The 27,783-nt window shown below is 42.6% G+C and overlaps 1 protein-coding gene across 5 annotated transcripts in view; it reads left to right on the top strand.

Moving 5' to 3' along the window:
- rabgap1l (RAB GTPase activating protein 1-like) overlaps window positions 1-27,783 on the top strand; it is a 193,174-nt gene that overhangs the window by 75,156 nt on the left and 90,235 nt on the right. For all 5 annotated transcript variants that reach the window (XR_008897155.1, XR_008897154.1, XM_056604526.1 and 2 more), the window contains exons 8-13: window positions 5,910-5,976; window positions 6,295-6,397; window positions 9,416-9,582; window positions 11,451-11,571; window positions 20,013-20,106; window positions 20,563-20,713. Coding sequence is in view for 3 of the 5 variants with exons in the window: in XM_056604526.1 (XP_056460501.1) it covers window positions 5,910-5,976; window positions 6,295-6,397; window positions 9,416-9,582; window positions 11,451-11,571; window positions 20,013-20,106; window positions 20,563-20,713 (703 nt within the window). In the remaining 2 variants the exon portion in view is untranslated. The remainder of the gene's footprint in view (window positions 1-5,909; window positions 5,977-6,294; window positions 6,398-9,415; window positions 9,583-11,450; window positions 11,572-20,012; window positions 20,107-20,562; window positions 20,714-27,783) is intronic.

Raw genomic sequence — 27,783 nt, 5'->3', positions numbered from 1 at the left:
CATATCCGAGCTGCAGGAGGTGATAAACAAACAACAACATCGTCATCCGGCAGCTGCTATCATCGTTCTCGGTGATTTTAACAAAGCCAAACTTTCCCGGGGCCTGCCTGAATTTAAACAGCATATCCACTTCCCGACGCGAGGAGACAACACCTTGGATCACTGCTACACTCCGTTCAAGGACAGCTACAAGGCTATCCCCCTGCCTGCATTCGGAAAGTCCGATCACGTTGCCATCTTCCTTCTCCCTAAATACAAGCAAAAGATCCTTAACGTAGCTGTGGTGACTAAAGAAGTAAAACGTTGGAATGACCAATCAGAAGGCTTGCTGCAAGACGCGCTTGACAACGCTGAATGGGAAATGTTCTGGGAGTCCTCCGACAACGTCAGTGAGTTTGCGGAAGTAGTCGGGAACTACATACACCTTCTGGTAAATGACATTATACCATCAGTCAAAATTAAAGTTTTCCCAAATCAGAAGCCATGGGTAGTCCAACGTGTCCCCCGTATTACTACGGGGGACATGTTGGACTACAAAGTGGCTGCTTATGGCCTAAGGAAGGTCGTAAAAGCTGCAAAGTGCCGATATAAGGACAAAGTGGAAGCCGACTTCACCGCTGGTGACCCCGCTAGTGTGTGGAAGGGCCTGCGAATAATGACAGACTTTAAGAACAAGGCCGGCTCGGTGTGTAGCTCTGACCCCTCCCTTTCTGATGAACTAAACACTTTCTTTGCACGGTTTGAGATGGAGAGTGAAGATCATAACTCAATGGTAGTCATGGCCGACATGTTTGGGAATAACACCAAACCCCCCTTCATAGTAAGTGAGAGTGATGTGAGGAGGGTGTTCAAAGGGGTAAATGGGAAAAAGGCTGCCGGGCCTGACCAGATCCCTGAAAGGGTCCTTAAATCCTGTGCTGACCAACTAGCTCCAGTGTACACCATGATCTTTAATACATCCCTGGCCCAAGCTGTCGTCCCATCTTGCTTTAAAAAGTCTATCATTGTACCGGTGCCCAAAAATAGTAAACCATCATGTTTGAACGATTACCGTCCAGTGGCCCTGACCTCTGCAGTGATGAAATGTTTCGAAAGGCTGGTGAAAAATTACATCTGCACCTCCCTGCCAAACTCGTTCGACCCCCTCCAGTTTGCTTACAAAGCAAACAGAAGCAGAGACGATGCCATCTCCAACCTGCTAAACACCACTCTTACTCATCTGGATGGTGGGGGGGGGGAACATGTGAGGATGCTGTTCATTGATTACAGTTCAGCTTTCAATACCATAGTCCCCCTCCGCCTGATCGACAAGATGAGGTCGCTGGGGATCAACACCCAAATGTGCAACTGGGTGCTCAGCTTCCTTACTGACCGCCCCCAGGTGGTGAAAGTGGAGGGTGGTGTAACCTCTGGGCCGCTGACCCTCAACATCGGTTCCCCCCAGGGTCGTGTTCTGAGCCCGCTGCTGTACAACATCTACACTTATGACTGCACAGCCTCCGGAAGTTCAACCTCCATCATTAAATTTGCAGACGACACTGTGGTGCTGGGTCTTATCTCTGATAACAACGAGCAGCCCTACCGGAACCAAGTGGCAGACCTGGCACTGTGGTGTCAGTCCAACAATTTGGCCCTAAATATAAAAAAGACAAAGGAAATGGTGGTGGACTTCCGGCGGAAGCAGGACAGCGGGTTCACCCCCCTCATCATCAACGGGGAGCCTGTGGAGAGGGTTCCTAGTTTTAAGTACCTGGGTGTGCACATCACTGAAGACCTAACCTGGACCCTCCACACACAATGTGACAAAGTCATCTAGGCAGCGACTGTACTTCCTCCGGAGGCTGAGGAAATTCAAGGTCTCCCCTTCCATCCTGAAGACCTTCTACTCCTCAGCCGTGGAGAGCGTCCTCACAGGATGCATCTCCGTCTGGTACGGAAGCTGTACCGCTCAAGACCAGGCCCACCTACAGAGGGTGGTGCGCTCAGCTGAGCGGACTATCAGAGCGTCCCTACCCAACGTGAAGGACATCTACCACAAGAGGGTGGAGTCGAGGGCAAAAAACATCAGGAGGGATGACACACACCCCAATGCCAGCCTCTTCACCCTGCTGCCGTCGGGTAGACGCCTACGAAGCCTTAACTCAAGGACTGAGAAACTTAAGAGAAGTTTTTATCCACAGGCAGTGAGACACTTGAATTCAATTTTTTAATTCAACACCTTATTTTTAAATTTGATTTTATTTACATTTTTTATTTTATCTAAATAAATTAACTAATTTATTTTATTTTTATTTATTTTAGCACAGTGTGGAGCATTGACCCTTTAACATTTCACTTCAATTTATTGTATGTGACAAATGAAAACACTTGAATTTGAACTTGAAGACATCAGTAGAATCTACGGGGGGTTTAGTGGGGTGTGCTTGCCCGAGAAGGGGCGGAATACGGCCTAGGACAGTGGTTTTCAAACTGTGGGGCGCGCCAGAGTTCTTCAGGGGGGGCGCGACGTGAGAAAAAAATAAACCCGAAAAAAACCCTGAAAGTCGATGATTCAAATCATCAGTCGTACTTCAACTGTAGAAGTAACATAACTAAATACATTTTCAACCGTTTATCTTCGTGCAAACCATTTAACAAATCTACACAGTTGTATCTTCAATAATATCTAAACAGAATTTCGATATCATTTAAAATGTATTCAGAATCACAGTTTTAGTTTCATACCGCTTCGTTTTCAGCTGTTTTCATTGAAGACGTCAGCCTATTCTGATACACCTACTTCTAGACATCGTAACTGATTCCTTTTTCAACAGTTTACCATCGTTCAAACCATTAAACAAATCTCGACACTTGTACCTTCAATACTATCAAAACGGAATTTTGATAGCATTTATACTTTTTTCAGAACCACAGTTTTAGTTTCAGACCGGCATCGTTTTCAGTTGCTTATAATAATTTAGGTCACCATAGCAACGCCGGTAAACAAACTCCGGCGAATAGTCGAATCTCTGAACTGAAAAGGCAGATCTGATTCGACTGGCAGTTTACACAGATTAAGATCTTCAAATGTATTTAAAAAAGGTTAAGCTAAAACATGCTTGGATAAAGTTGTTAAATTGTGTTAAGAAATGTGTTTAAAAACGCACAAAGATGTTGTAATGTTTCAGAAATATGTTTAAAATGTTTAAATTTTTTTTCAAATGTTTTAAAATGATGATCAGAGATGTTTAAAATGTGTAAAATAATTAAAATAGCTGAATTTTTTCTCACACTTTGAAAACCCCTGGCCTAGGGTGTAAGTTCGCAAGAGGCGGGATAAGTGTTGCCGCTGTCACTGTAGTTAGGGGTCCAAGCCAACAGGTTGGAACCCTATTGTTTTTGTAAGGATTTTTCTTATTAGGGGTCCAAGCCAACAGGTTGGAACCCTATTGTTTTTGTAAGGATTTTTCTTATACTTACCCCCCTAAAAGTGGTACCACAGCCCAAACCGTAAATGGTGCACACACGCCAATTACATGACTAGATCCAGATCTGTTCGGACTACGCAGACGACAAAATCCAGACATGCCGGTCACTAGGTGGCGCTATACCTAGGAAAACTTGTTTGGGGCTATAACTCCCACACCGAACCTCCCACAGTCCAAAACGTTATACCCACAGATGCACTGGAGTCTGCTGCGTCTTTTGGCATAGGCCACGCCCATTTGCGTCCAAATGGGCCATTTTCCGCAAAATCGCGAAAACCGCAAAACTGCTTTTTCCCTACTCCTCCCACATTTCTTGACCAATCGACACCAAACTTTGCACACGACATCTTCAGACGCACGTGCAAAGAAATCGTTGACAGCTTTTTGATCCGACCTTCGACGACGAAACGGTATCGTTTTGAATATTTGTTTATTAGCTAAATTAGACGTGAAAAATCAGAAATCCAAAGAAATCCAAAATTAGACATCGGATCAAGTCCAAATTTTACACACATGTTGGTGCTAACCTTAATGACGTTCGATAAAAATTTCGGAAAATCCCGCCATTAGGGGGCGCAATAAACGAGGAAACTGTATATCTTCTACAAAATTTCGCCATTAGGGGCCGCCATAAACGAGGGAATTGTTCATCTCCTAACTGGCCAAAGGAATGTTCTGAACACCCGTTTGGGGATATATCTCCCACATCGAACCTCCCACAGTCAAAACCTTCATATCCACAGGTTCACGGTAGCGTTTTGAACACATGCTTCGCGTTGTGCCGGCGAAATGCACATTTCTTGGACCCCTGCATAACTGCTTGCAGTTCTAGTTATTCCAGCACCCTAAAAGTGGTACTACAGCCCAAACCGTAAATGGTGCACACACGCCAATTACATGACTAGATCCAGGTCCGTGAGGTGACGGCAGACGACAAAATCCAGACATGCCGGCCACTAGGTGGCGCTATACCAAGGAATACGCGTTTGGGGCTATAACTCCCACACCGAACCTCCCACAGTCCAAAACGTTCGACACACAGATTCACTGGAGTCTGCTGCATCTTTTGGCATAGGCCACGCCCATTTGCGTCCATGAATTATTTTCACAAAATCGCGAAAACCGCTAAACTGCTTTTTCCCTACTTTTCCCACATTTCTTGACCAATCGACACCAAACTTTGCACACGACATCTTCAGACGCACACGCAAAGTAATCGTCGGACAGTTTTTTGATCCGACCTTCGACGACGAAACGGTAGCGTTTTGAATATTGGTTTATTAGCTAAATTAGACGTGGAAAATCAAAAATCCCAAAAAATCCCAAATTAGACATCGGATCGAGTCCAAATTTTACACACATGTTGGTGCCAACCTTAATGTCGTTCGAGAGAAATTTCGGAAAATCTCGCCATTAGGGGGCGCAATAAACGAGGAAATTGTACATCTTCTACAAAATTTTGCCATTAGGGGCCGCCATAAACGAGGGAATTGTTCATCTCCTAACTGGCCAAAGGAATGTTCTCAAAACGCGTTTGGGGATATAACTCCCACACCGAACCTCTCACAGTCAAAACCTTTGTATCCACAGGTTCAGGGTAGCGTTTTGAACACATGCTTCGCGTTGTGCCGGCGAAATGCACATTTCTTGTCGCGTTGTGCCGGCGAAATGCACATCGCTTGGACCCCTGCATAACTGCTTGCAGTTCTAGTTTGTTTTGATTTTGACCATAGAAATGTTTTGTGTGTGTGTGGTTCCGTGCGCGCGCACTATGTGGGTGTGCCCGTGTGTTAAGACCAGCGACATTCTATACATTATCCTGCTTATTACACGGCTACTTGCCAAAACGAAAAAAAAAATTCACATGGTTTGTCTTTTTACAATTTATTTGTTACCAGTATTCATAGTGTTGATCAGCTGAGAAATAGTCCGCCAAAGAAGTTGACGTCATCTAGCAACTGAGTACGCTGGGGTTGTTAAGTTACCGGACTACTTGCGGAGTGATACGAAGGACGGCAAAAAATCCACTTTCCTTGACAGTGGTGAATTATCAAATATAATTCACCGCCGGAAGTTGTGAAGGGCCCAGGCAAGTGAACGGAGCGTTCCACGGCATTGAGAAGAGGCGTGTAATAAATATATATATGCGACTATTGTGAGATCACTGTATCCAATGTACAATTATGAACTGGTGACATCACTGTACATATCAGACTGTTGAAGTCACTCTATATATTGAACATTTACTTTTGTGATGACACTGATAACAGATAACAGATGTAACTGTATGTGACACTTGTGACTGTTGTGACATCAGTATGTCTCTAAAAAACAAGTTGCGTTGGAAAAAAAGTGTCAGCTAAATAGTATGGATGGTTCATGGTTTGTACATTAGTGTTATAAGGCTTATTCCTGTCTCTGGTCTCCTGTGTCTATCTGCAGATGCTTCGGGATGCTGCTGTCTCCAGGACAGAAGGTCCGGAACAGTGACATGCATCTGCTGGACATGGTGAGCACTGAGCAGAACCCTCGACACACAGAGATTTTTATAATGACATATAATATACAAGGTGACCTTTAGCGTCCTGAAAGATGCCAAATATGTATTTTTTATTATTACTTAAGTCATGATGAATCTTCAACACTGGCAGAAATAGCTTTCTTGCTTCAGTGTTAAAGGTGTTATACACCTTGCCTATTATTTCAATACGCATACAAAACGTTGGAACTGGGATATGTGTTTTCCTGTGGACCCTTCAGGACATGTTGTGCATCACAATCACAAGAAGGTAGTCGGAAGTCATGATATGTTTGTGTTTGACCTCAGGAGTCAATGGGGAAGAGCTCGGATGGGAAGGCCTACCTCATCACGGGAACCTGGAACCCCAACATGGCCGCCTTCCAGCTGCTCAACGAAGATACAGCTAAAGGTGAGCTTTTCCTAGGTGTTCTCATAAAACACTACATTAGGGCTGTAATGTAATATTTTAAAGTCTAATATGAATTTGAAATGTGAGAACGAGAGAAAAGCCCTCCTACTTTCCCGCATTCCCGTTTCATGTAATGGAAAAGATAATTATGGTCTCTTGAAGCATAAGCAAGCTATGATTCGTAATTTATGTTATTCTATAACCAAGTGTTATACAGGTTAGGTATTATTCATATGGATTAACATATATATTTTTATAGTATTTTTCCTTCTTTGTATATATTTTGTGCAACAGGATCATTCCGCAAAAAACTCATTCATTTGATTTCGCTGTGAGAGTCGGCACATTCTCAGTTCTTGTTATTAAGTTTTACAGCAGGCTACAAGACATTGTTATTTTTAAAGATGTAAGTCAACTAAAGGAATACACAAAATTAAGACTTCAGGAGGTTGACATGGTGGTGCGAACTGTCTTCCGTGGCGATACAAATGCTATTTCACATTACAATTTTCAATTGTATAGAGGAATCGAGCTTCCTCGAGGTGCAATGCTACTTTATACAAATGTGTGTTGGATTAACTAGTAATGATGTAAAGAAGGTATTATACGAGTATTCTAAGGATACATTTGTTCCTTGGCAAATTTGTATATTTATTTTTTAATGAGTTGTGATCGGTAGATGAGAGGGAGTGATGAATGCACAATCTAGTGCTTGGATATATTAACATTACAATCATTCCTAGAGATTTAGCCAGTGTGGACAGACAAACTTATTCACGCACGCACACACGTGCTAAGTCATTCTTAAACCTTCACTTTTGTGTAATATTTTGTATCTGTGATGTGCTTATGCTGTGTGTGTGCATTGTGTCTTCTCTATATGGGTGCATGTTATGTGCGTGTGTGTGAGTGTGTGTGTGTATACATATATATATATATATATATATATGTATGTATGTATGTATGTATGTATGTATGTATGTATGTATGTATGTATGTATGTATGTATGTATGTATGTATGTATGTATGTATGTATGTATATATATATAGGTATATAGGTATAGGTATATACCTATATAGGTATAGGTATATACCTATATAGGTATATATAGGTATAGGTATATACCTATATAGGTATAGGTATATACCTATATAGGTATAGGTATATACCTATATAGGTATATACCTATATAGGTATAGGTATATACCTATATAGGTATAGGTATATAGGTATAGGTATATAGATATAGGTATAGGTATAGGTATAGGTATATACCTATATAGGTATAGGTATATATAGGTATATATATATATAGGTATATATATACCTATATAGGTATAGGTGTATATATATATATATACCTGTATAGGTATAGGTGTATATATATATATATACCTGTATAGGTATAGGTATATATATAGGTATATATATACCTGTAGAGGTATATATATACCTGTAGAGGTATATATATACCTGTAGAGGTATATATATATAGGTAGAGGTATATATATATAGGTAGAGGTATAGGTATATACCTGTATAGGTATATACCTGTATAGGTATAGGTATATACCTGTAGAGGTATAGGTATATACCTGTATATACCTGTAGAGGTATATACCTGTATATACCTGTAGAGGTATATACCTGTATATACCTGTAGAGGTATATACCTGTATATACCTGTAGAGGTATATACCTGTATATAGGTATAGGTAGGTATATATAGGTATATATATATATGTATGTATATGTATATACCTGTATAGGTAGGTATATATATGTATAGGTAGGTATATATAGGTATATATATATATGTATGTATATGTATATATAGGTATATATAGGTATATGTATGTATATGTATATATAGGTATATATAGGTATATGTATATATATATAGGTATATATATGTATATATGTGTATATATATATGTATATATATATTAGGGCTGTAACGATCCGCGTATCAAACCGAAAATCGCGATACTCAAAGCCACGAACCTGTCTCGCGGTGTGAGAAGGCAGAAGCGCGATATGCCCTTTCTAACTCTTCGGTCAAATTGTCCGATTTAAATTTGCTAATAATTTGTCTAAATAATAGTCTGCTGACAGCACCCCCTCCTATCGATGCCGTAAATATGTGACGAGATGCCCTCTCTGTGATCACAGCTCTCCGTGGCTACGGAGGATTGCATTTCTCCACAGCCGTCGAAGTCCTCATATGCGATATGAACGACATTTATCCAGAGTGGGCCAAGCGCGAAAAAAATTGCCTGTGTGATCCTGTCTCTATTGTTTTGTGTGATTTGACTGGCAGTTTGTCTGCTTATAGGTCGGAATGAAGCGGCCACCGATTATTGACAGGATGGGTACTTTATTCTACCAGACTCGTTCGCTTCTTCACTAGACACACGCGCTACCGCTCGCTCTCCTCGCTCGTCCACTCACTCGCTGACGTCACTCACACACGCATACGCACACTGCCATTCTCGCGCATACACATATGCTACTCGTAACACTATGCCTCGTTATTGCGACGTTCATGTTTTTCCTCATCGATTGAAAGTTAGGCTATTAAACATGTTGCATTCTATACGGCCTGATTATGTCATTATTTAAGCTACATAGCCTAATAAGAAGCGCTAATAAGGATATTTGAATAAACCAACCAAACAGTTAAAGGGGCCCTATTATGCCTACCAGCAAAAAGCATCCTCCAACTGCAATCTTTGGTTATTTCTTTATTAATTTAGCTATACTTTAATAGTATTCTTTCGGTTCAAATCTGTTCAGTGTTCCAAATTATTTGTTATTAAATGTTACATTAAGATAATTGGTATTTGAGTGTTGTTTAAATAAAATGCTTTTTAAATGTAAAAGAATCGTGGGATGTATCGAACCGTGCGTCAAAAATCGTGATACAAACCGAATCGTGAATTTGTGTATCGTTACAGCCCTAATATATATATATATATATATAATGTGGGGGGGTGGGTGTGCGCGCGTGTCCCAGACAAGCAGATGTACATGACGGTGGCGGTGGACCTGGTAGTGACGGAGGTCCAGGAGCCAGTCCGCTTCCTGCTGGAGGTCCTGGTCCGGGTCTACCCCGCCAACGAACGCTTCTGGTACTTCAGCCGCAAGAGCTACAGCGAGACCTTCTACCTAAAACTGCAGCAGGTTGGAGCTCTCTTAATTCATCCATTCATGTATTCATACATGAATGGATGAATACATGAATCCTGAATACATGAATACATGAATCCTGCGGTATCTCGACATTTCCCCCCCCCCATGTTTTAGAAACATAATGCAGATGCTGCTCTGTTTGGTTGTAGTTGTTTCTGTATAGGAGGTGCGGTACCTTCAGAAAGGTTTCTGAATCATAGAACACACCTATTATCTATTTACATTCAGAGTTCGGCCAATGTTTCAGCTAGCCAGAAGTTGGTCCATGCGTGAATGTGGATATTTTAACACACTTTTCTTCCTGTATTATATAGTTGAGCTCCTCCTCTTCTACCCCCCCCCACCCCTCCTTCTCCTCTAACCCCCACCCCTCCTCCTCCTCCTCCTCCTCTATAATGCATTGTGGAGTTAGTGTGGTGGTTAGGGATGGGCAAAACGATTCTTTTCTAGGATTCAGTTCTTTCAGTTCCGTTCACTATCACAACTTGTTTGTTTGATTCGTTCGTTTGATTAGTTCGGTAAGTCAGATGGTCTGTTACGTCATTTGCCAGGGAATCAGAAATTATGGAATAAATGTTAATCAACATGCATGTAGCTAATGTTCTGGCGAAATTACCCAGGTTAAGTGTAAATATTAAGCATATATATAAAGCAGATGCGTGCATTTTTTTCAGGAATATCCTTAATACATAATCTGGTCCATTGAGAATTAAATGGCGTCTTCCAAGTAGCGCTAATAAGCAGTGAAGCGCTTAAGCAAGCAGCAGCAGCACCTTTGTGCGAATTCCCCACTAGGCCAATCGTAATGGTAGGTAAAAAACAATACTTTTCTGAAAGCACACAATTGTGATGTAGAACATAATAAAAAGAAAACATAAAGTGCTTGCATGATATTGAAGCCTACAGCGATCGTTAGTTTACTTGTGTCCAGTAAAATGATAAGGTGCCTTATCATTTGTGCACCCAAGGGCCATGGCAACGCGATTGCTACCTGCTGTAGTACTCTCATTGGCTGAATCGATGAGAACGTTTTAGACTCAATCAATATAAGGTTGTGGGGAGACGAAGCTCTGTTCATTTGTATATGTTATTTACTTGACCATATTTTTGTTATTTGTTTAAAAAGAAAAGAAAAAAGAATAATTTCTCTTGTTTTGTGAATCGGTTCTCGTCGTTCACCTTCGGGATTTGTTCGTTCTGACCGAATTGTTCGCGACCGACCCATCACTAGTGGTGATGATTATCCCTTCTCCTCCTTTTCAGTGGAACCAGCTTATTTATCAAACTATAATAATATCTTAAAGACTATATGCTTAAATCTTAACAAACTAAAACACTTTAATAGAGTAACGTCTATAGACTTTTAACTGACTAAAAGAGAGATAAATATTTTCTTTAGACTTAACAGACTATAAGACTGTAATATTAACAAAAGTCTATAGGCTTAAACAAACTGTAAGACTTTAATGGTATCATAAAGTCTTTAGGCTGAAAGATACTACAATACTAAGAGTATCATAACATTTATAGACTTTGACATACTATAAGACTGTAATAGTAACAAAACTGATATAGGCTTCAACAAACTAAGACTGTAATAGTATCATAAAGTCATTAGGCTTAAGCATACTATTAGACTGTTCTATCCAGATCTCCAGTAAAATCTATTAAGTCCACTGCCTGCCAGGGAAGTGTCTTGAGCCTTTGGATCAATGCTGTTTATTGAAACACAATCCCAGGAAGTGTGTGTGTGTGTGTGTGTGTGTGTGTGTGTGTGTGTGTGTGTGTGTGTGTGTGTGTGTGTGTGTGTGTGTGTGTGTGTGTGTGTGTGTGTGTGTGTGTGTGTGTGTGTGTGTCAGAGACTGGAGGCTGGCTCTCTGGGCGATGCTGTGTTCGAGGTGGTCAGTTTGCAGCGAGAGGCGGACCGCACCAACAGAGCTCAGGGGTCCTCACTCGCTGAGGAAGAGGAGCACGAGGAAGGTAGACGGCCCTCTCTCTCGCCCTCTCTCTCACTCACACTCTCATTCTCTCGCCCTCACTCTCCCTCTCTCACCCTCATTTCATCTATACCCTCTCTCCCCCTCACTCTCCATCACCTTCACCCTCATTCTTTCTAACCCTTTCTACCCCTACATTTCTGGTCAATGTTCCATCACTATTTCAGCAGCATTATCTACCTCACGTACACGCTTAAATAGCCATACATATGCAAGCATGCTGAATCTATTCAGTGTATACAGAGTATGCAGTAGTATTCTAAGCCTGCAGCCATAAAGGAGTTTCATGTTTATCAGAATAATACCATTACCATAATTGTTATCAGTTATATCACAATTACTATACAGCAAAGAAATATGAAGTCTTTATATATACTAGCTATTAGTGGTTTGTAGAAGTATGAGTAGGCTAACCCTGCAGACATGAACGGATGTATAAGTGGTAGTATTATTAAACTGCAAATGCAGTTCTAAACTTCAGTAAAACCAAATTCTAGCTATGAGTTAAAAACGTAGCCTTCATATTATGCTGGGGCTTCCATGGATGTACACCAACATAACTAAAATCAGGTCCTTGGTATCTCGTACAGACCTTAAAAAGGTTATCCATGCTTTTATTTACTCACGTTTAGATGATTGTAACTCACTATACTCTGGGCTGAGTCAGAGAGCCACGTCGCACCTCCAGCTGGTATAAAATGCTGCCGCTAGGTTTTTAACTAATTCTAGGAGACGAGACCATATTACTCCCATCCTTGCCTCTCTTCACTGGTTGCCTGTAGTTTTTAGAGTTGATTTTAAGATTTTACTGATAACTTTTAAAGCTCTGCATGGTCTGGCTCCGAGTTATATTTCAGACCTATTGGTCCCCTATGAGCCTGAGATCCTCGGGCAGGGGTCTCCTGGTTGTTCCCAAATCATGGCTTGTAACTAAAGGTGACCGGGCTTTTGCTGTACGGGCCCCTCAGTTGTGGGGCTCCCTGCCTGAGAATCTCTGACAAGTGGAATCAGTATCATCTTAAGTCTCTTCTCAAAACCATTTCTTTTTGCAAAAGCTGTCTTATAGTAGTTTTATTATTTTAACACATTGCTCCCTTCCTTTTGCTCTACTTCATGGTGTTTTTGTTAGTACTTCTTGTACTCTCGTTTTTTGTGTGTCACTTCTTTTAATTATGTTTTATTCTGTTATTTGAAGCACTTTGTAATCCTGTTCTGAAAAGAGCTATACAAATAAAGGTTATTAATATTATAACAGCATCATCTTCCTCAGTAATGGCATTGTTACACAGCAAATAAACAATGTTTCTCATCAGTAAACTGAAGTAGTGTAAACGGCAGCCCTTAACCCAGACACTTTTAGAAGGTATTCTAAAAGTAAAAAAATAAACCTGAATCTTCTTGCGTCCATACTGGCGGTTTGGGCGCCATAGTAACTAGAGGTGTACCGCGGTTCGTAAATGTGGTGTACATAGTGTTAATATGGCGAATGTAAAGGCTTGTTTTGCGATGCGGAATGTAAAACCCGACTCCGTAATCCGCTCAGCAGCTCTCCGTAGGGATGTCGGATACGCAATGCAATTCGCCACCCCATCTATCTTATATGTTGACTACAAACCATGTAAGCAGTGTTGTAAATAAACTTCCGAAGCTTTTCAAATCTTATTCAGTGTTTTATTGGTTCTTAAGGTGCAAAGTAAACAATGTACAAAGTAATTAAGGTGCAAAGTCAAACCGGAGAAGTGATTCAGGAAATTATTTTGTTAGACGACCAATCACAGCCCTTGCCGTCTCCGTTGCGTCGACCAATAGGTCCATGGCGTCGAAGGATCGTTAAAAAATATTGGATGCGCACGTAAGCCCAACTTGACGCTTGATCATTGTGTGTCACAAAAATGGTTCAACGCGCCTAACGCGCCTGCTGCTGCGCTGGATTTAGGAGTCCGAGGTAGGAAACCCAAACGCCGCCGTGTTTGGGTGCATGATAGAGCTTAGATCGGGTTAGATTAAATAATCTTGGATATAAATAACAATAATCGGGTTAAATAACTTCACATGGTGTGTCTGGTGTGTTTCCAGCATTCGTAGTGTTGATCAGCATAGATATAGTCCACCAAGACGTTGAGGTTGCTTAGCAACCAGAGACGCTGTCCATGCAAGTGAATGGAGCGTTCCCTCTTCGTCATAACTATCAAACCAAACATCCTTCACATTCACAGAGCGAACATTATGAAAGTAAAATGCACATTTCTCGCTATTTTTTTTTCCATAAACACATTTTATGGCGTAACTATGTTACTATTTCCAGCCAGAATAAAGAAAGATGTCGGCCGTATGCTTCTGTGCAAGCGTCACTACTCTCTGCCAGTGACGTCGGGTCAAGCTCCACGCTGATTGGCTATCGCGGCTAAGCGTCACGCGTTGGAGCGTTGAAAGTTAAATTTTTTGAACTCCGAACTTGGGCGCGTTACTGCGTTTACGTGCGTAATTACGTGCGTCTGCCGCGTCTAACGCCCCTAACGCAACGCTTCAACGCGTGTAACGCGTCTACGCGCCTATACCAATGGTTCCCTATGCAAAAATGCCGATTTCAACGCCCCTAACGCGAGTAACGCGGTTGGTGTGGCCGTACCTTAACGCAACGCTTCAACGTGTGTAACGCGTCTACGCGTCTATACCAACCTGGTCTCACAGGAATCCATGAAATGACTACGGTCGGACGCTTAACTCAAAATCCGTGGACACATCACGGAAACACGCCGATTTCCGTGATGTGGCCACGGAATTCGCTCCAATGCAAGTTAATGACGCTGATGTTCCGTGGCTCACACACGGATCCCCGTTTCAACGAGCGAGTCGACCACGGGAGCTTAACTCAAAACCCGGGGTGGTCTCACTGAAACACTTAAATTGTCCTTGTTGTGTCCACGGAAGTTGCTCCAATGCAAGTAAATGACAATGATATTCCGTGGCACACACACAGATTCCCGTTTCAATCTGTGTGTGTGCTCCCGTTTCAATCTGTGTGTGCCACATTTGACCACAGCAAGGGCTTAACTCAAATCCGCGGTGGTCTGACGGAATCACTTAAATTGTCCGTGATGTGGCCCACGGAATTTGCTCCAATGCAAGTAAATGACACTGTTATTCCGTGGTTCACACTCGGCGTGTTTCCGTGACGACCGTAGTCATTTCACGGATTCCTGTGAGACCATGTTGGTCTATACCAATGGTTCCCTATGCCAAAAAGCCGATTTTCGACGCCCCAAACGCGAGTAACGCGGTTGGTGTGGCCGTACCTTTACGCCCCTATCGCGACGCTTCAACGTGTGTAACGCGTCTACGCGCCTATACCAATGGTTCGCTATGCAAAAATGCCGATTTTCGACGCCCCCAAACGCGAGTAACGCGGTTGGTGTGGCCGTACCTTAAACGGTTACACAACCCCTTTTTTTCCGTGTACATTGTTAACCGTTTTTTTAATTAATTAATGATTTAAAAAAAAAATAAAAAAATAAAGTGGGCCGCAGTCGCTATAGGGGGATTATTTGTTTATCAACCGGGCGAATGCACGATCAGAATGATCACAAAAAGAAAATTTGTCATATCTAATACAGCGGCCTTACTTCACTCAAATCTGTCTACAGTCAAGTATGCATTTAGACATACGATGAAATATCAATATAATATGTGCAACCTTTTATGTGTGGTTGTTCAAGACACACTGAAGGCATGATGAGTATACCCAAAAAATATTTCTCCTGTAGCTTATTTCTTAAGAATAATTAAATGAACTAGAACTGCAAGCAGTTATGCAGGGGTCCAAGAAATGTGCATTTCGCCGGCACAACGCAAAGCATGTATTCAAAACGCTACCGTGAACCTGTGGATATAAAGGTTTTCACTGTGAGAGGTTCGGTGTGGGAGTTATATCCCCAAACGCGTTTTCAGAACATTCCTTTGGCCAGTTAGGAGATGTACAATTCCCTCGTTTATGGCGGCCCCTAATGGCGAAATTTTGTAGAAGATATACAATTTCCTCGTTTATTGCGCCCCCTTATGGCGAAATTTTCAGAACGACATTAAGGTTAGCACCAACATCGGTGTAAAATCTGGACTCGATCCGATGTCTAATTTTGGATTTCTTTGGATTTTTGATTTTCCACGTCTAATTTAGCTAATAAACCAATATTCAAAACGCTACCGTTTCGTCGTCGAAGGTCGGATCAAAAAAGTGTTTGAATTTGTGCGTTGGAAGATGTCGTGTGCAAAGTTTGGTGTCGATCGGGCGAGAAATGTGGGAGGAGTAGCGAAAAGGCAGTTTAGCGGTTTTCGCGATTTTGCGAAAAAAAAATATTGACACAAAAAGATGCAGCAGACTCCAGTGCATCTGTGGGTATAACGTTTTTGACTGTGGGAGGTTCGGTGTGGGAGTTATAGCCCCAAACACGTTGTCCTAGGTATAGCGCCACCTAGTGACCGGCAGGTCTGGATTTTGTGGTCTGCGGTCACCTCACGTACCTGGATCTAGTCATGCATTTGGGGTGTGTGCACCATTTACGGTTTGGGCTGTGGTCCCACTTTTAGGGAGGTAAGTATAGGAACAATCCTTACAAAAACAATAGGGATCCAACCTGTTGGCTTGGACCCCTAATAACATATCTAACAATATAAACAACAGCATAACATTCCGAGATAACTGATAAATAATCACAAATGCACACAATTAAATTCAAACTTGCTTGTGGGACTTGGGGCTGACAGCAGGAGGCAGCGGGGCTTCTTGCTGAACACAGCAAGAATTTCTTGAAATTCCAGTGAATGTCAATTCCCTTTCAAATGAAAGCAGGGACGAGTTCAGTCTATCTGTCAACATTGTTGCCCTGGTGCCTGTTTTTATTCGATTGACAGCTGAAAAGAGTCTCTGCACAGTACTTGTCGTCATGGGCAATGTGAGGAGGCTGTTCATGTTGGGGAAAATATCACGGGGGCATGCGTCGAGCACTTCTACAAGTGTTTATTTTTTCTCGTTCATGCTCTTGTTGGCCTTTGCCTTTCTTTTAAGCTGCTGCACAAACACAGTGTGTTCTGCGTCTTCCACCGGAATGGAAAAGTGTGCGTAGGCGGGCCGGATGAGAGCCTTGTCACCAAAGGTGTCAGACTGTGGCAAGCAGGCAGCAGCGGCTCTCATATGCCGTATGTGTCGGGCTTGAAACAAATGTTCAGCTCCATCATCTGCTTGTCCAGTATGTCATTCCATAATTGAATTTCTGTAGGTCAGAGTTTGGCTGTACAGGTATGATTTGCCCAGTAGAATCAACGTGTGTATTGCAGCCTGTGGGCAGGTAGTCCACATATGGGGTAGAAGCCGCTGATTGGCTGAGAACTTTTTGCTCAATGCTTTCCTCAGGCTGCTTATTGGATGAACAGCTAGAATGAAAATCACTCACTACTCACTATAGGCCTGGGTCAAAATGGGCGGGCCCGGACCTAAAATGGGTTGGCCCAATGGTAGCGCTGCGGGTGGTCTCAGAGAATGTCTCCTGGAGGTTGTAGCTCATGATAACCTGGTACAGTGCCAGTGCACCACAACAAGCCTTGAATTCAGGATTCTCATAGATCAGAGACAGTTCCGTCTTGAGCTTTGCCTTGTCAGGCGTGGGATATGCTTTCACAGTGGCATTCAGAGCATCAGCAGAAAATGAATGGCAGTACCTTTCAAACATATTTCCTTGTACTTATGCCGCGTTTCCACTGCACGATTCAGGTTCGCCTCAGTCCGGTAGGGAGGGAGCGGTATAGCCCAGCTCAGTTCTGAGGTCGCGTTTCCACCGCCGACAGTACCCTTTATGGTAGGCCGGATGTCGATCGCGGCAGCTACGTAAACATCGTGACATCATAGCAGCGTGACACAGTGTAGCCTGCTCAATAAAAACAATGGAAAAGTTGAACGCGACGCATTAAACCGTTCCTCACTGCTCCATCAATCTCCCTCTGCACGTCTTCCTCCTCAAGAATGCAGAGAAACATCTCCACCTTGTTTGCCTAAGCAAGCGTTTCATGCGACATGTTCATTGTAAAGAATAATACCTCGAGGCTGCTGTTTGTTTGTTTTTATCCCCACATCGCCCGGAAGTGACGATGAGTAAGATTTAAAAATAAACTAATAGCCTAATGTTACTGCAACGCTTTTGAAGTGCCATCCGCAACACTCGTCATATGATGTCAGGCTAATTAGAATAGCCTATGTCCAATGGAAACACCAACTCTGCATTGTCAAAAAATTCAAAAGACAAATTCGACATTATAGGGAAGTTATTTCTTCCATATTTTATTAGAACAATCTAACAACAATTTAACAACAGGCTTAGCGAGTGCATTGCAAATACATGAAAAGTAGAAATACAAGTCATCAATCAAGCAGACCTTCGATTTGGACCTTGGCCCGACGATGTGTGCAAATCTCTCAATAACACTTTTTAAATCAGATATTTCTCAATAACAGCTGTTTAAATCAGGTATGAAATCAGGTATACAATTTTAATACCTGCTGAAATAAATAAATGAATAGGCTTCAATGCCGAAAGATACAGGCGGAATAATTCGATTTTAAACAGTCCTAGAATATGACCATGGGGCAGACTACTTTACGACCATATGGGCGTCTTATGCGCGGATTGCAATTCTTATTGCAGCTTGCAGGGTTATGCGAGAAACATACGGAGGGACGCGGTCGTTGAGCTCCCCTGCCCCACATTTGACTTGTTAAACTCAACTAGAATCGCCACCATCAATTTGATATCAACAGACCAAAAATAGTCGGAAGGCCTACAGAAACTATATATAGTTAATGTGACAATCACATTATTAAAAATAAACTTGGAGCAATGATTTATTGAGGAACTATTCTTTTTGGGAGCATGCTTTTGCAGGGAGTTCGCCGCCCTACCTGTCCATATGGACGGCACGCGCCTGTGTGTCTGCGTGGAGACGTCCGTAGTTTCATCAGCTTGGATGGCCAGATAGCTAGCTGACTTTACCTCCACATTCCTTTCCCGTGCGACTGCTAGCATACATTCCAAAAGCTTGTTCCGCAACGTCTTGGATGTGCCCTTGAACACCGTGGCATTTTTCAGGGTTTGTGGAGGACTTTCCCCCCTTTGTAGAAATTTGGTTAATTATTAATTTTGGTCTTGGAGGTCCTGATTGTTTCATGCCAATTTGTTGGAATTTGATCGTCGACTAAAAGGCACTTCTTTCAGAGATGCAAAGGAATTGCACACATTAGCAGCCATGTTAAAATTAGCAAGTGACTTGATCGAAGATATCCCTTCGCGCTCTTTGCTCAGTTACGTGTGACGCAATAGCGTTAGGGCGAGTCCCAAATCCCCATTGAAAATGCATTGAAGGTCATGTTAAGGTTATAACATGACAGTCACTGGGAGAATGCTTGGGCGATTTTCCACGTCAATGAATTCGCCCAGAGAGGCGGGACCATTTGAAAAGCGACTTGAATCTGACAATTCTGATTGGACAATGACAAATAATATGTCTAGAACACTGATAATTACTTTTGCTGTGATAGAATTTTTCAGAAAAGAAATCCTTTCTCCCAGTTGGCCGTGCGTCGCCCAAATCGCCCCTATACATCATCCGCCCCTGCACCATATTATACTTTATACTACATACTTTACCACATACTGAACGATATACAACAACTAATAATAATAATAATAATGGATTAATTTATATAGTGCTTTTCTAGACACTCAGAGGCTTTACAGTAAAGGGGGGGGACCTCACTCACCACCACCAGTTTGTAGCACCCACTTGGGTGATTCACTGCCGCCAATCTGCGCCAGAACGCTCACCACACACCAGCTTGAGGTGAGGAGTGAGGGAATTAATGAGTCAGCCAATTATACAGGAGGATGATTAGGGGGCCAGATTGTATGAGCCTGGTTGGGCAGTTTTAAACAGGACACCGGGGAAACCCCTACTCTTTGCGATATGGGATCTTTTATGACATCAGCGAGTCAGGACCTCAGTTTTGTGTCTCCTCGGAAGGACAGAACTGCATACTATCATATAATATAATTTATTCTGCATACTATACACCCAAACTATTTTTCATGCTATACAATATACTACATTCTGTATTATATTCTATGTACTATATAATACACACTATACCACATACTATACGATGTACTACATACTATACCAAATATTATAATATATATACTGTATGCTATAGCCCAAACTATACTTATACTATACTACATACTGTACCACATACTATATCACATGCTATTCTGCCTATACACATGGATCACATAAAGCAAGAGGTTTGATTGGAAGCTTGTCCATGACTGGGAGTGGCGGGTTTTGACCTCCTGTGCGGGGGCGTGTGTGTTTCCTGTGTAGACAGCGACAGCGAGATCTCCAGTGGGACAGGAGACGTTTCAAAGGACTGTCCGGAAAAGATTCTGGAGCTATGGGGAGGAATGCTGAGCAGATGGTGAGGGATGGGCGAGAGACAGAGACAGAGTGATGGAGAGAGAAAGAGGGAGGGACATAGAGACTATTAATTGTGATTAATAACCTGAATAATATTAATCACAGTATACTCGGGTTCTCGTGTAGCCGTAATTACCTCCAGCAATTCTAATTACTATTTGATTACTACATGATTACCCAGTTTTCCGAGCCCCTCTTATCGGATTCTACAGTGTAGAAACTATAAATTATGAATAGAAACTATTTTATCTGTTGGTCTTTCCTTGTGTGCTGTTATATCCATTCATATTTCAGTTCTTGAAATGCTCCAGGCATGACATAAAAAAAAGTGTGTGTGTGTGTGTGTGTGTGTGTGTGTGTGTGTGTGTGTGTGTGTGTGTGTGTGTGTGTGTGTGTGTGTGTGTGTGTGTGTGTGTGTGTGTGTGTGTGTGTGTGTGTGTGTGTGTGTGTATACCAGGCATTGTAACCTGGCCATCCGTCCAAAGGGCCTGGGGTCCCTAGTGAGGGCAGGGGTCCCCGAGGCTCTGAGGGCTGAGGTCTGGCAGCTCCTGGCGGGCTGCCCAAGCGAACTCACCCTTCTGGAGGAGTACCGCACACTCATCACCAAGGTAACACACACGCACGCACACAGCCTGCCAGAATTGACACACATATAGAGCCTAATAGAGCCACACACACACACAGTTTATACCCACTTCTCTCTCGTCATGACTTGGATGAGTCTATATTGGTTCTCTGGGGTTGAAGAGTATATTGGCTCCAGAGCAGTGAGACTGCAGGAGCTTCTCAAGATGTCAATAATGAGGGAGTGTTTTCAGGACATTTGTTAGGTATGCGGACGGTCCACGCACGGCCATGGAATTTATAATCTGCGTTTTGCAGTAACATGGCTATAGACAGCGGTTTGCGCACTCTCCTTGTGGAGCTTCAAAGATACAGAGATGCACGCGGCAAATAGACGTATGAACCCTGCGCGACTACTGGGATTTCAGCATTCTTGGTGTGCGCCGGTCAAGCACGATGACAACATTAGAGTCTGCCAGAGCTTCTGTTTGTCTCTGTACCGTGTGTGTGTGTGTGTGTGTGTTTGTGTGTGTCAGTATACTGTAATACTATGTTAGTACTGTAGTACTATGTCAAACTGCTAGAGGTGCTGTTGACCCTGCACCGTGTGTGTCAGTACAACTGTGGTACTATGTTAGTACTTTAGTACTATGTCAGAATGCAAGAGGTGCTGTTGACGCTGCACTGTGTGTTAGTATATACTGTTGCACTGTTAGTACCTTAGTAGTAAGTCAGTCTGGTAGAGGTCCTGTTTGTCCCTGGCCCCTGCCAGGTTTAGTCATGTGTCTGGACCCCCATATCTATTGCAACATATGCATTGATTATGTATGCTAATAGGAATCCTATTTATTTTTTACTTTGCTTGGCTCCGTGATTTTCTATGAGAAAGTAATTTGGATATAAACTCTAAGAAGTGGGTTTTGGTGACTTTGGTCCGAGGTGTTTCAGATCTATATATCTGTATGTTTCTCCCTGGACTGTATTTTTTTTCTTCATCACTGTCAGACCAAACTGAATCAAAATTGCCTTGCAATATCATTGTGTCATAAACATTTATGCATACACGTGTCACACGCACACAATTGGTACACACACACACACACACACACACACACACACACACACACACACACACACACACACACACACACACACACACACACACACACACACACACACACACACACACAGCACATTTCTCCCATTGGCTACGGTTATGGTCCTATGTCGGCCTTGAAGGAAACGTATATGTATAAAATTCAATGTATTTCACCTCATGGGCAGCTCCATTGAGCTGACCTCCTACTGGAGATCACCTGCAGAGTCGACAGGAGATTCTCCATAATCAGCGATTAATGGATTGGTTTGTTAAAGGGGAGGGGGGAAAAACAGCAGTGTGGAAAACATAATGGGAGGGGCTTGCTTTGAGTTGGGGCATGTTGGAGATGGGAGGGGGCTTGGCATGCATGGGAGGGGAATTTTTCAAAGATGATCTAATGGTGTGATACAGGGATGGAAATTAACACCCGCCACACGCCATTTGCGGGTGGATTTGTATGGTGGCGGGTGAATTGTGTCATTTCACCCGCCACTGTGGTGGGTAATACTTTCCAGTCAGGTCCGATTAAATTTGCATATCTAATACATTCGTTATACGGCGCTGCACAGTTCCACAACCATTACTGTCAACATCCGGGCCCCTTCTTCCTCTACGCCTCTTTTGCTGAACTGCGACTGTCAATATCCGGGATAATATCGGTAACAGGGCTCTCAAGTCTCACGCGTTCGGCGTGAGACACACGCAATTCAACCCATGCACACGCTCACACGGCACACGGTAGGGTAACCAGACGTCCTCTTTTGCCCGGACATGCCCTCTTTTTGACACACTTTTAAAAAATGTGTCGGAATTTCAAAATCGTCCGGGATTTTATTAAAGGCTCATATATGTTCACATTGAATTTGAGTTGCGTTTCTCTGGGTCGTTCACAAACTAGTTAGGCTACGCCCTCCCCTACTCAGTTCTGTTCGGTTCGCATTGGTGGAAGTGAGTAGGGGGAGTGGTTAAGTAGAGCCTTCAGATTGGACGGTTTGACCTACTCAGTTACCGTCGTGTTTTGTATTTATTATTTTACCATTATTGTTTTATAGGGACAAACATTAACAAATTTCTCCTACAGGGGATTGATAAAGTTCTATATATTGAACAGAAAGAAACACTTGGTCATACTTTACACACTTTACCACAGCATTGGCCTACTGAATGCCACAGATATATTTTCAGCATTGGACTGAATGCCACACATATTTTCTTGTGAATATTAGTGTTAAGGGCATATAATGCTTACTATCATACGTTAGTTACCATGTCTGTGTGGACACATTTGTATGCAGTCACATGTAAATACAAAAAAACAAATGTTCCTATTGACTTATGATGGTGTAGCCATGCATGTTGTTTTATTATTAATGTCAATTTGTTTTTTAATGAAAATACTTTGTATAGATGAATTATCCCCAAACTCATCGTAACACCAACTGATGTGTATGAAAAACACTTTTCTTATCTATTGTTACTATTATATTGTTTAAAATGTACGCATATATTAAAAAATATATAGCATATAAAAAGTGGCTGGTAAAAAAGATGAGTGGCTGGTAGATTTTTAAATCTACCTGCCACAGTGGCTGGTGGGCAAAAAAGTTAATTTCCATCTCTGGTGTGATACAGATGTCTCGGACACTTGTGTCTCGGACACATGTCTCGGACAGCCTTCCGAGTTGCACTTGTGACATCATTACCAGTCTCGGAGCACTTGTAGCGTTCCCGTTTGTCTTAGTGATTGTGTCATGAAATTGCCTAGTCGTTGGTTAATGTTAGCTAGAGCCCGATCGGTAAAGGGTTTTTAAGGCCGATACTAGGGATGGGCCTGAGGAATCGATTACTCGAGTACTCCTAGTTACAAATGAACTCGGTTGGTGGACAGGCAAACTCGAGTTTGCATAATACACACACAAAAACAAAGTTTTCTGAAGCAAATGTATACATTTTCTGTGCGGCGCAACTAACGCATGCTGTGGGCACAAAGAAAATGAAATGTATCCAATTTCTGTGTGGCGCGTGCCGTGCCGCGCGCAGGCACGCCAGAATTAAAAAAGTTAAGAGATGGTGGTTAAAGCAAAGCGCAGCGAAGAATTTAAATACTTTAAAGAAATAGGAGATGAAATGTAAAATATGCCAAGCAAAATCGAGCTACCAGAGTACTAGAAGTAGGCTACTATGCGGCAACATATGCTCCTGAAACACAACTGTGAGTTCGGGAAAGCAGACCCGCAGCAATCAAGTGTGTCGGCTATTTTCACCGCCGCAAGACGCAGCTATCCCGGCCGTGTAGAGGAGATCACAACGCTGAGTATTTCCATAGTACATTTGCTGCCGTTTTATTTGCAGCTTTAGATTATTTGCAATGGTTAGGCTACTTGTTTCGTTTTTTTTTTTTTTTATCCGTTACAGGCCTTGGTTCGACGTGATTTAAATTGTGAGACGCATATTTATTTTTGTAAGGAAAATGTGTTTTGAACGTTTGCAAAAATAAATAATGAATACTCTGATAACTCTGACTGTTTTAATGGAGAATAAGCATTACATGTTTGGTTGGTAATATTGCCGTTCATCATTAGGCCTATTCCTGCTGCAGATGCGTTGCATTCTAAAAATTGATTTGATTAAACTCGATTGATCCTCGAGGAATTCCTTCGATCACTCGAGTTTGGAATTTACTACTCGTGCCCATCCCTAGCCGATACCGATACAAATATCTGGTGATTTAAAAATCAGATATTCCGATATATCGGTCGATATATATTTAAAAAAGATATTCCAGAAACGCGTTACAAAACATAAACAGATTTCCCTAACATTGGTTATTTGTAATTATTTATGAGTCCTCACTAAAAATAATAAGGGAATGCAGTTTAAAAATAAGCTTTATTTGATCGTTTTATTGTCACAACAGAAAAGAACATCAAAATATACTAAAGTGCACGCGTCACATGCTGCTGCAAATGATTGTAAAACTTAGTTTTCCAAATAACGGGCCAGGGATAGCTGATACTTCTCATTGCTATCACGCTATTAAAGAAATACATCTTCAGGCACATTATCAAGAGTTAAACCAACAGTCAGTCAACTATACTGTAACAACTAACGTTGGCTAAATCTGTTTCACTCTCAGCTAGCATGTAACAGCAGCAAAACTGGACATGGTAGTCATGAATTTTGTCATGCTTATTGACTTTAGAGAACTGATGGGGATTTTCTTTTAATTGTTATTCAAGCAATGTTTGTCTCGTGACAGTTGCCAACTTACCATGAACACACTTCACCATGATCTCCTTCAATATCACTCTTCCTGACTCTGGCTGGATAAGCTGGTTGTAGGGTTTGTGGCGTTAGAGCGCCTTCTGGTGGAAAAACTATGCAACGCCAACACTCGTAACATGGTTGAAGGATCTTTCGTCCGTTTTTATTTTTATTTTTTAAATAAAATATTCAATAATCGGCCATTATAAATGCCGATACTGATACTTGGAAAATGCCTAATATCGGCCGATAATATTGGCCCGCCGATAAACCGGTCATGACCCCAATGTTAGCTACATTAGCTTCTTTAGTAAACCAGCTCAAAAACACAACTTTACATTGTATTGCACACACATCAAGACTGGCTTTTTTGTTGAGAGCGTCATCATTGAACTTAGTATACGCTCAGAATTCCGAGGGGGCCTGACCAAAAGGGGCAGTTCTCCGTGAAATGCCGCAAGAAAGCTGGGAGATTACACCACTCGTAACTTGGAATGCTGGTTTCCGAGGCATCTGGATCACACCATTAGCTTAGTGGGGATGGGTAGGCGGAGCTCATTTAATTCCCTGTCACCTTCTCTAAACTCCCAGGAATGCTCTGTTTCTGCTCCGCTGGTTTATCTCCTTCACACTGGAAGGTCATCCAGATGCAATCTCAGAAAGATCTCCAATACTCAGTCTCTTTTGCTTATTCCCTCGCTCTTGTTATCCCAACTATTATAAGGGATTGTAATTTATATTCCTATGAGCTTGACTCGCTCTCTCATATTCTTATATTCTCTCTGATCTTCTCTCGCATACACTATATCAAGCAATTTCTCTGACTTATCTCCCTTTTCTCCCTTCACGTTATTTTGTATTCTCTCGATTGTATCATTGTGTATATTTTTAGCATTGAGTATTATGAGCATGTGTTAAAAAGCGTGTGTTTTATATTATTTTCAGGCATTTTACACAAAGTATAGAATTTAAACAGTGTTAGCTTGAATTAGTCCTTGCCAAAATAAAAACATCAATGTGATAAGAGTTTGCTTCTAAAAGAAGATCAGCGAGATATGGGGGATATGGAGTGAGAGTAAAAGGGTAAATGGGAAAGGGAGAGAGAATATGGGTGGCAAAGGGTGGGATGGAGAAAGGCTATGGGGAGGGGCTTGGGTCTAGTTAATAGTAAATGGACTGTGAGATTGAAGTGTTGTAAATAGGAAACATGTCCAAATTTAGCTGTCGGGGAAAAAGAGAGGGAGGTAAAGAGAGAGAAAGCTGAATAATGTGTCACAGAACCTGAGGTGCAGCCGGTCAGGGAGAGGGAGGGAGGGAGAGAGAGAGGGAGGGAGGGAGAGAGAGCCTGCCTTCGATGCAACGCGGCACAGAGACGCTACGTCCTCGCTTCTCCTTTCGCTCTCTCCTCTCTGCTTCTCTCCTCTATTCTCTCCTCTCTGCAGACTAAGCGCTTCAGTTCACCAGCACAGTCACCGCTCTGCTCTGCATGGACTCGACGCGTTAATCTGATCTCTGCGGTGGGACTGGGATATGTAGGGGTTGGGGGGGCGGGGTGGCTTACGGACGTGACCCTTTTCAGTCTGTAGGATTTTTGTAATCACCCCACTCTTGACGGACAGACGGATGGAGAGAGAGGGAAAAGGAGACGAGAGAGAGGGTACATTTCTCCGCTCTCTCTAATACCTAAAGAAGACCGTCAGACTTTGAATGGACCAGGAAGGCGCCCTCAGGCGATCCTCTCCAGTAAACACACTACAGACAAACACCTCTACCGGGTGTCGGACGGTGCCTGCGGGACGGACAAGTAGATGGGATAAACACGCAGAATGCCAAATGATCTTGATTACCTGTGCTGGTATCTACAGGGGTGAGGAGAGACAGTGAGAGGAGCTCTTGTTATTGTACCCCAGTGGCCTCTCCCTTCAATGCAATTCACCTGCACGCTATCTACACACCAATTCAACGTCGTCGCTTTATATCCGGCCACATACACAACTTTTTTTGCCTACTCTACTGGATTTCCTCCTAACCCTTTTCCAGGTTTTGGTGACCAATGTCAAAGCCCCTGACGTTGGACAGGTGAACAGTTTCAGGGCATGCAGGAAACAAGATCTGAACAATTGTGACCAATGAGAATGTGTCTGGTTTAACCTTCTGGTCTCGAGCCTGTAAACTCAGCCTCCGCCCCTGCGCCCCTCCCTTTAACAGAGCTTGCTGTGTGTTCTGACATTATCAGCGGCTGCAATCTGCGTGTTGTTGTAGCCCGTGTCTGTGTTTGGATTCTGACAATAGAAAGGGCGTACACAGTCCCGGGGACACTGTTCTGTCAGCCATCAAAACAAGCGCACACATGGGCTGGGGCCGTGACACGGTAAGGGCAGCGGCCATGGCTCGGTGTCTGCTCAATGGGATGTTTAACCTCCATGCAGGGACTCGTATGGATTCAGCCAGTCACTAATGAATGGTCATCACACCATCAGTATTTCCAGTTAAGTGTGTGCAAACGCACCCAAATTCAGGGTCTCCACATTTGCTTGGGATTCATATCGCGACCATTTGTGTGTGTTGAAGGCCGATATATATATATTTTTTGTTAACCTGGTTTGGACGGGGGTTTGCTTCTCCATCCCTGAGTGCTCCTCGGGCCAGGTTTTATCCTCGTCCTCCTGGTAAGCGCAGCGTGGTTCCTCTGATCCTCCCGCCAGCTGTCCTTGTTAGGCCCAGGAAGATGTTGCATCAGATGGGCAGAAA

This window comes from Gadus chalcogrammus, chromosome 12 (assembly GCF_026213295.1).
Source record: "Gadus chalcogrammus isolate NIFS_2021 chromosome 12, NIFS_Gcha_1.0, whole genome shotgun sequence".
In the NCBI taxonomy this organism is placed as follows: domain Eukaryota; kingdom Metazoa; phylum Chordata; class Actinopteri; order Gadiformes; family Gadidae; genus Gadus; species Gadus chalcogrammus.
Note: the sequence above shows the minus strand (reverse complement) of the source record. Positions and strands in the feature narration are given on the sequence as shown.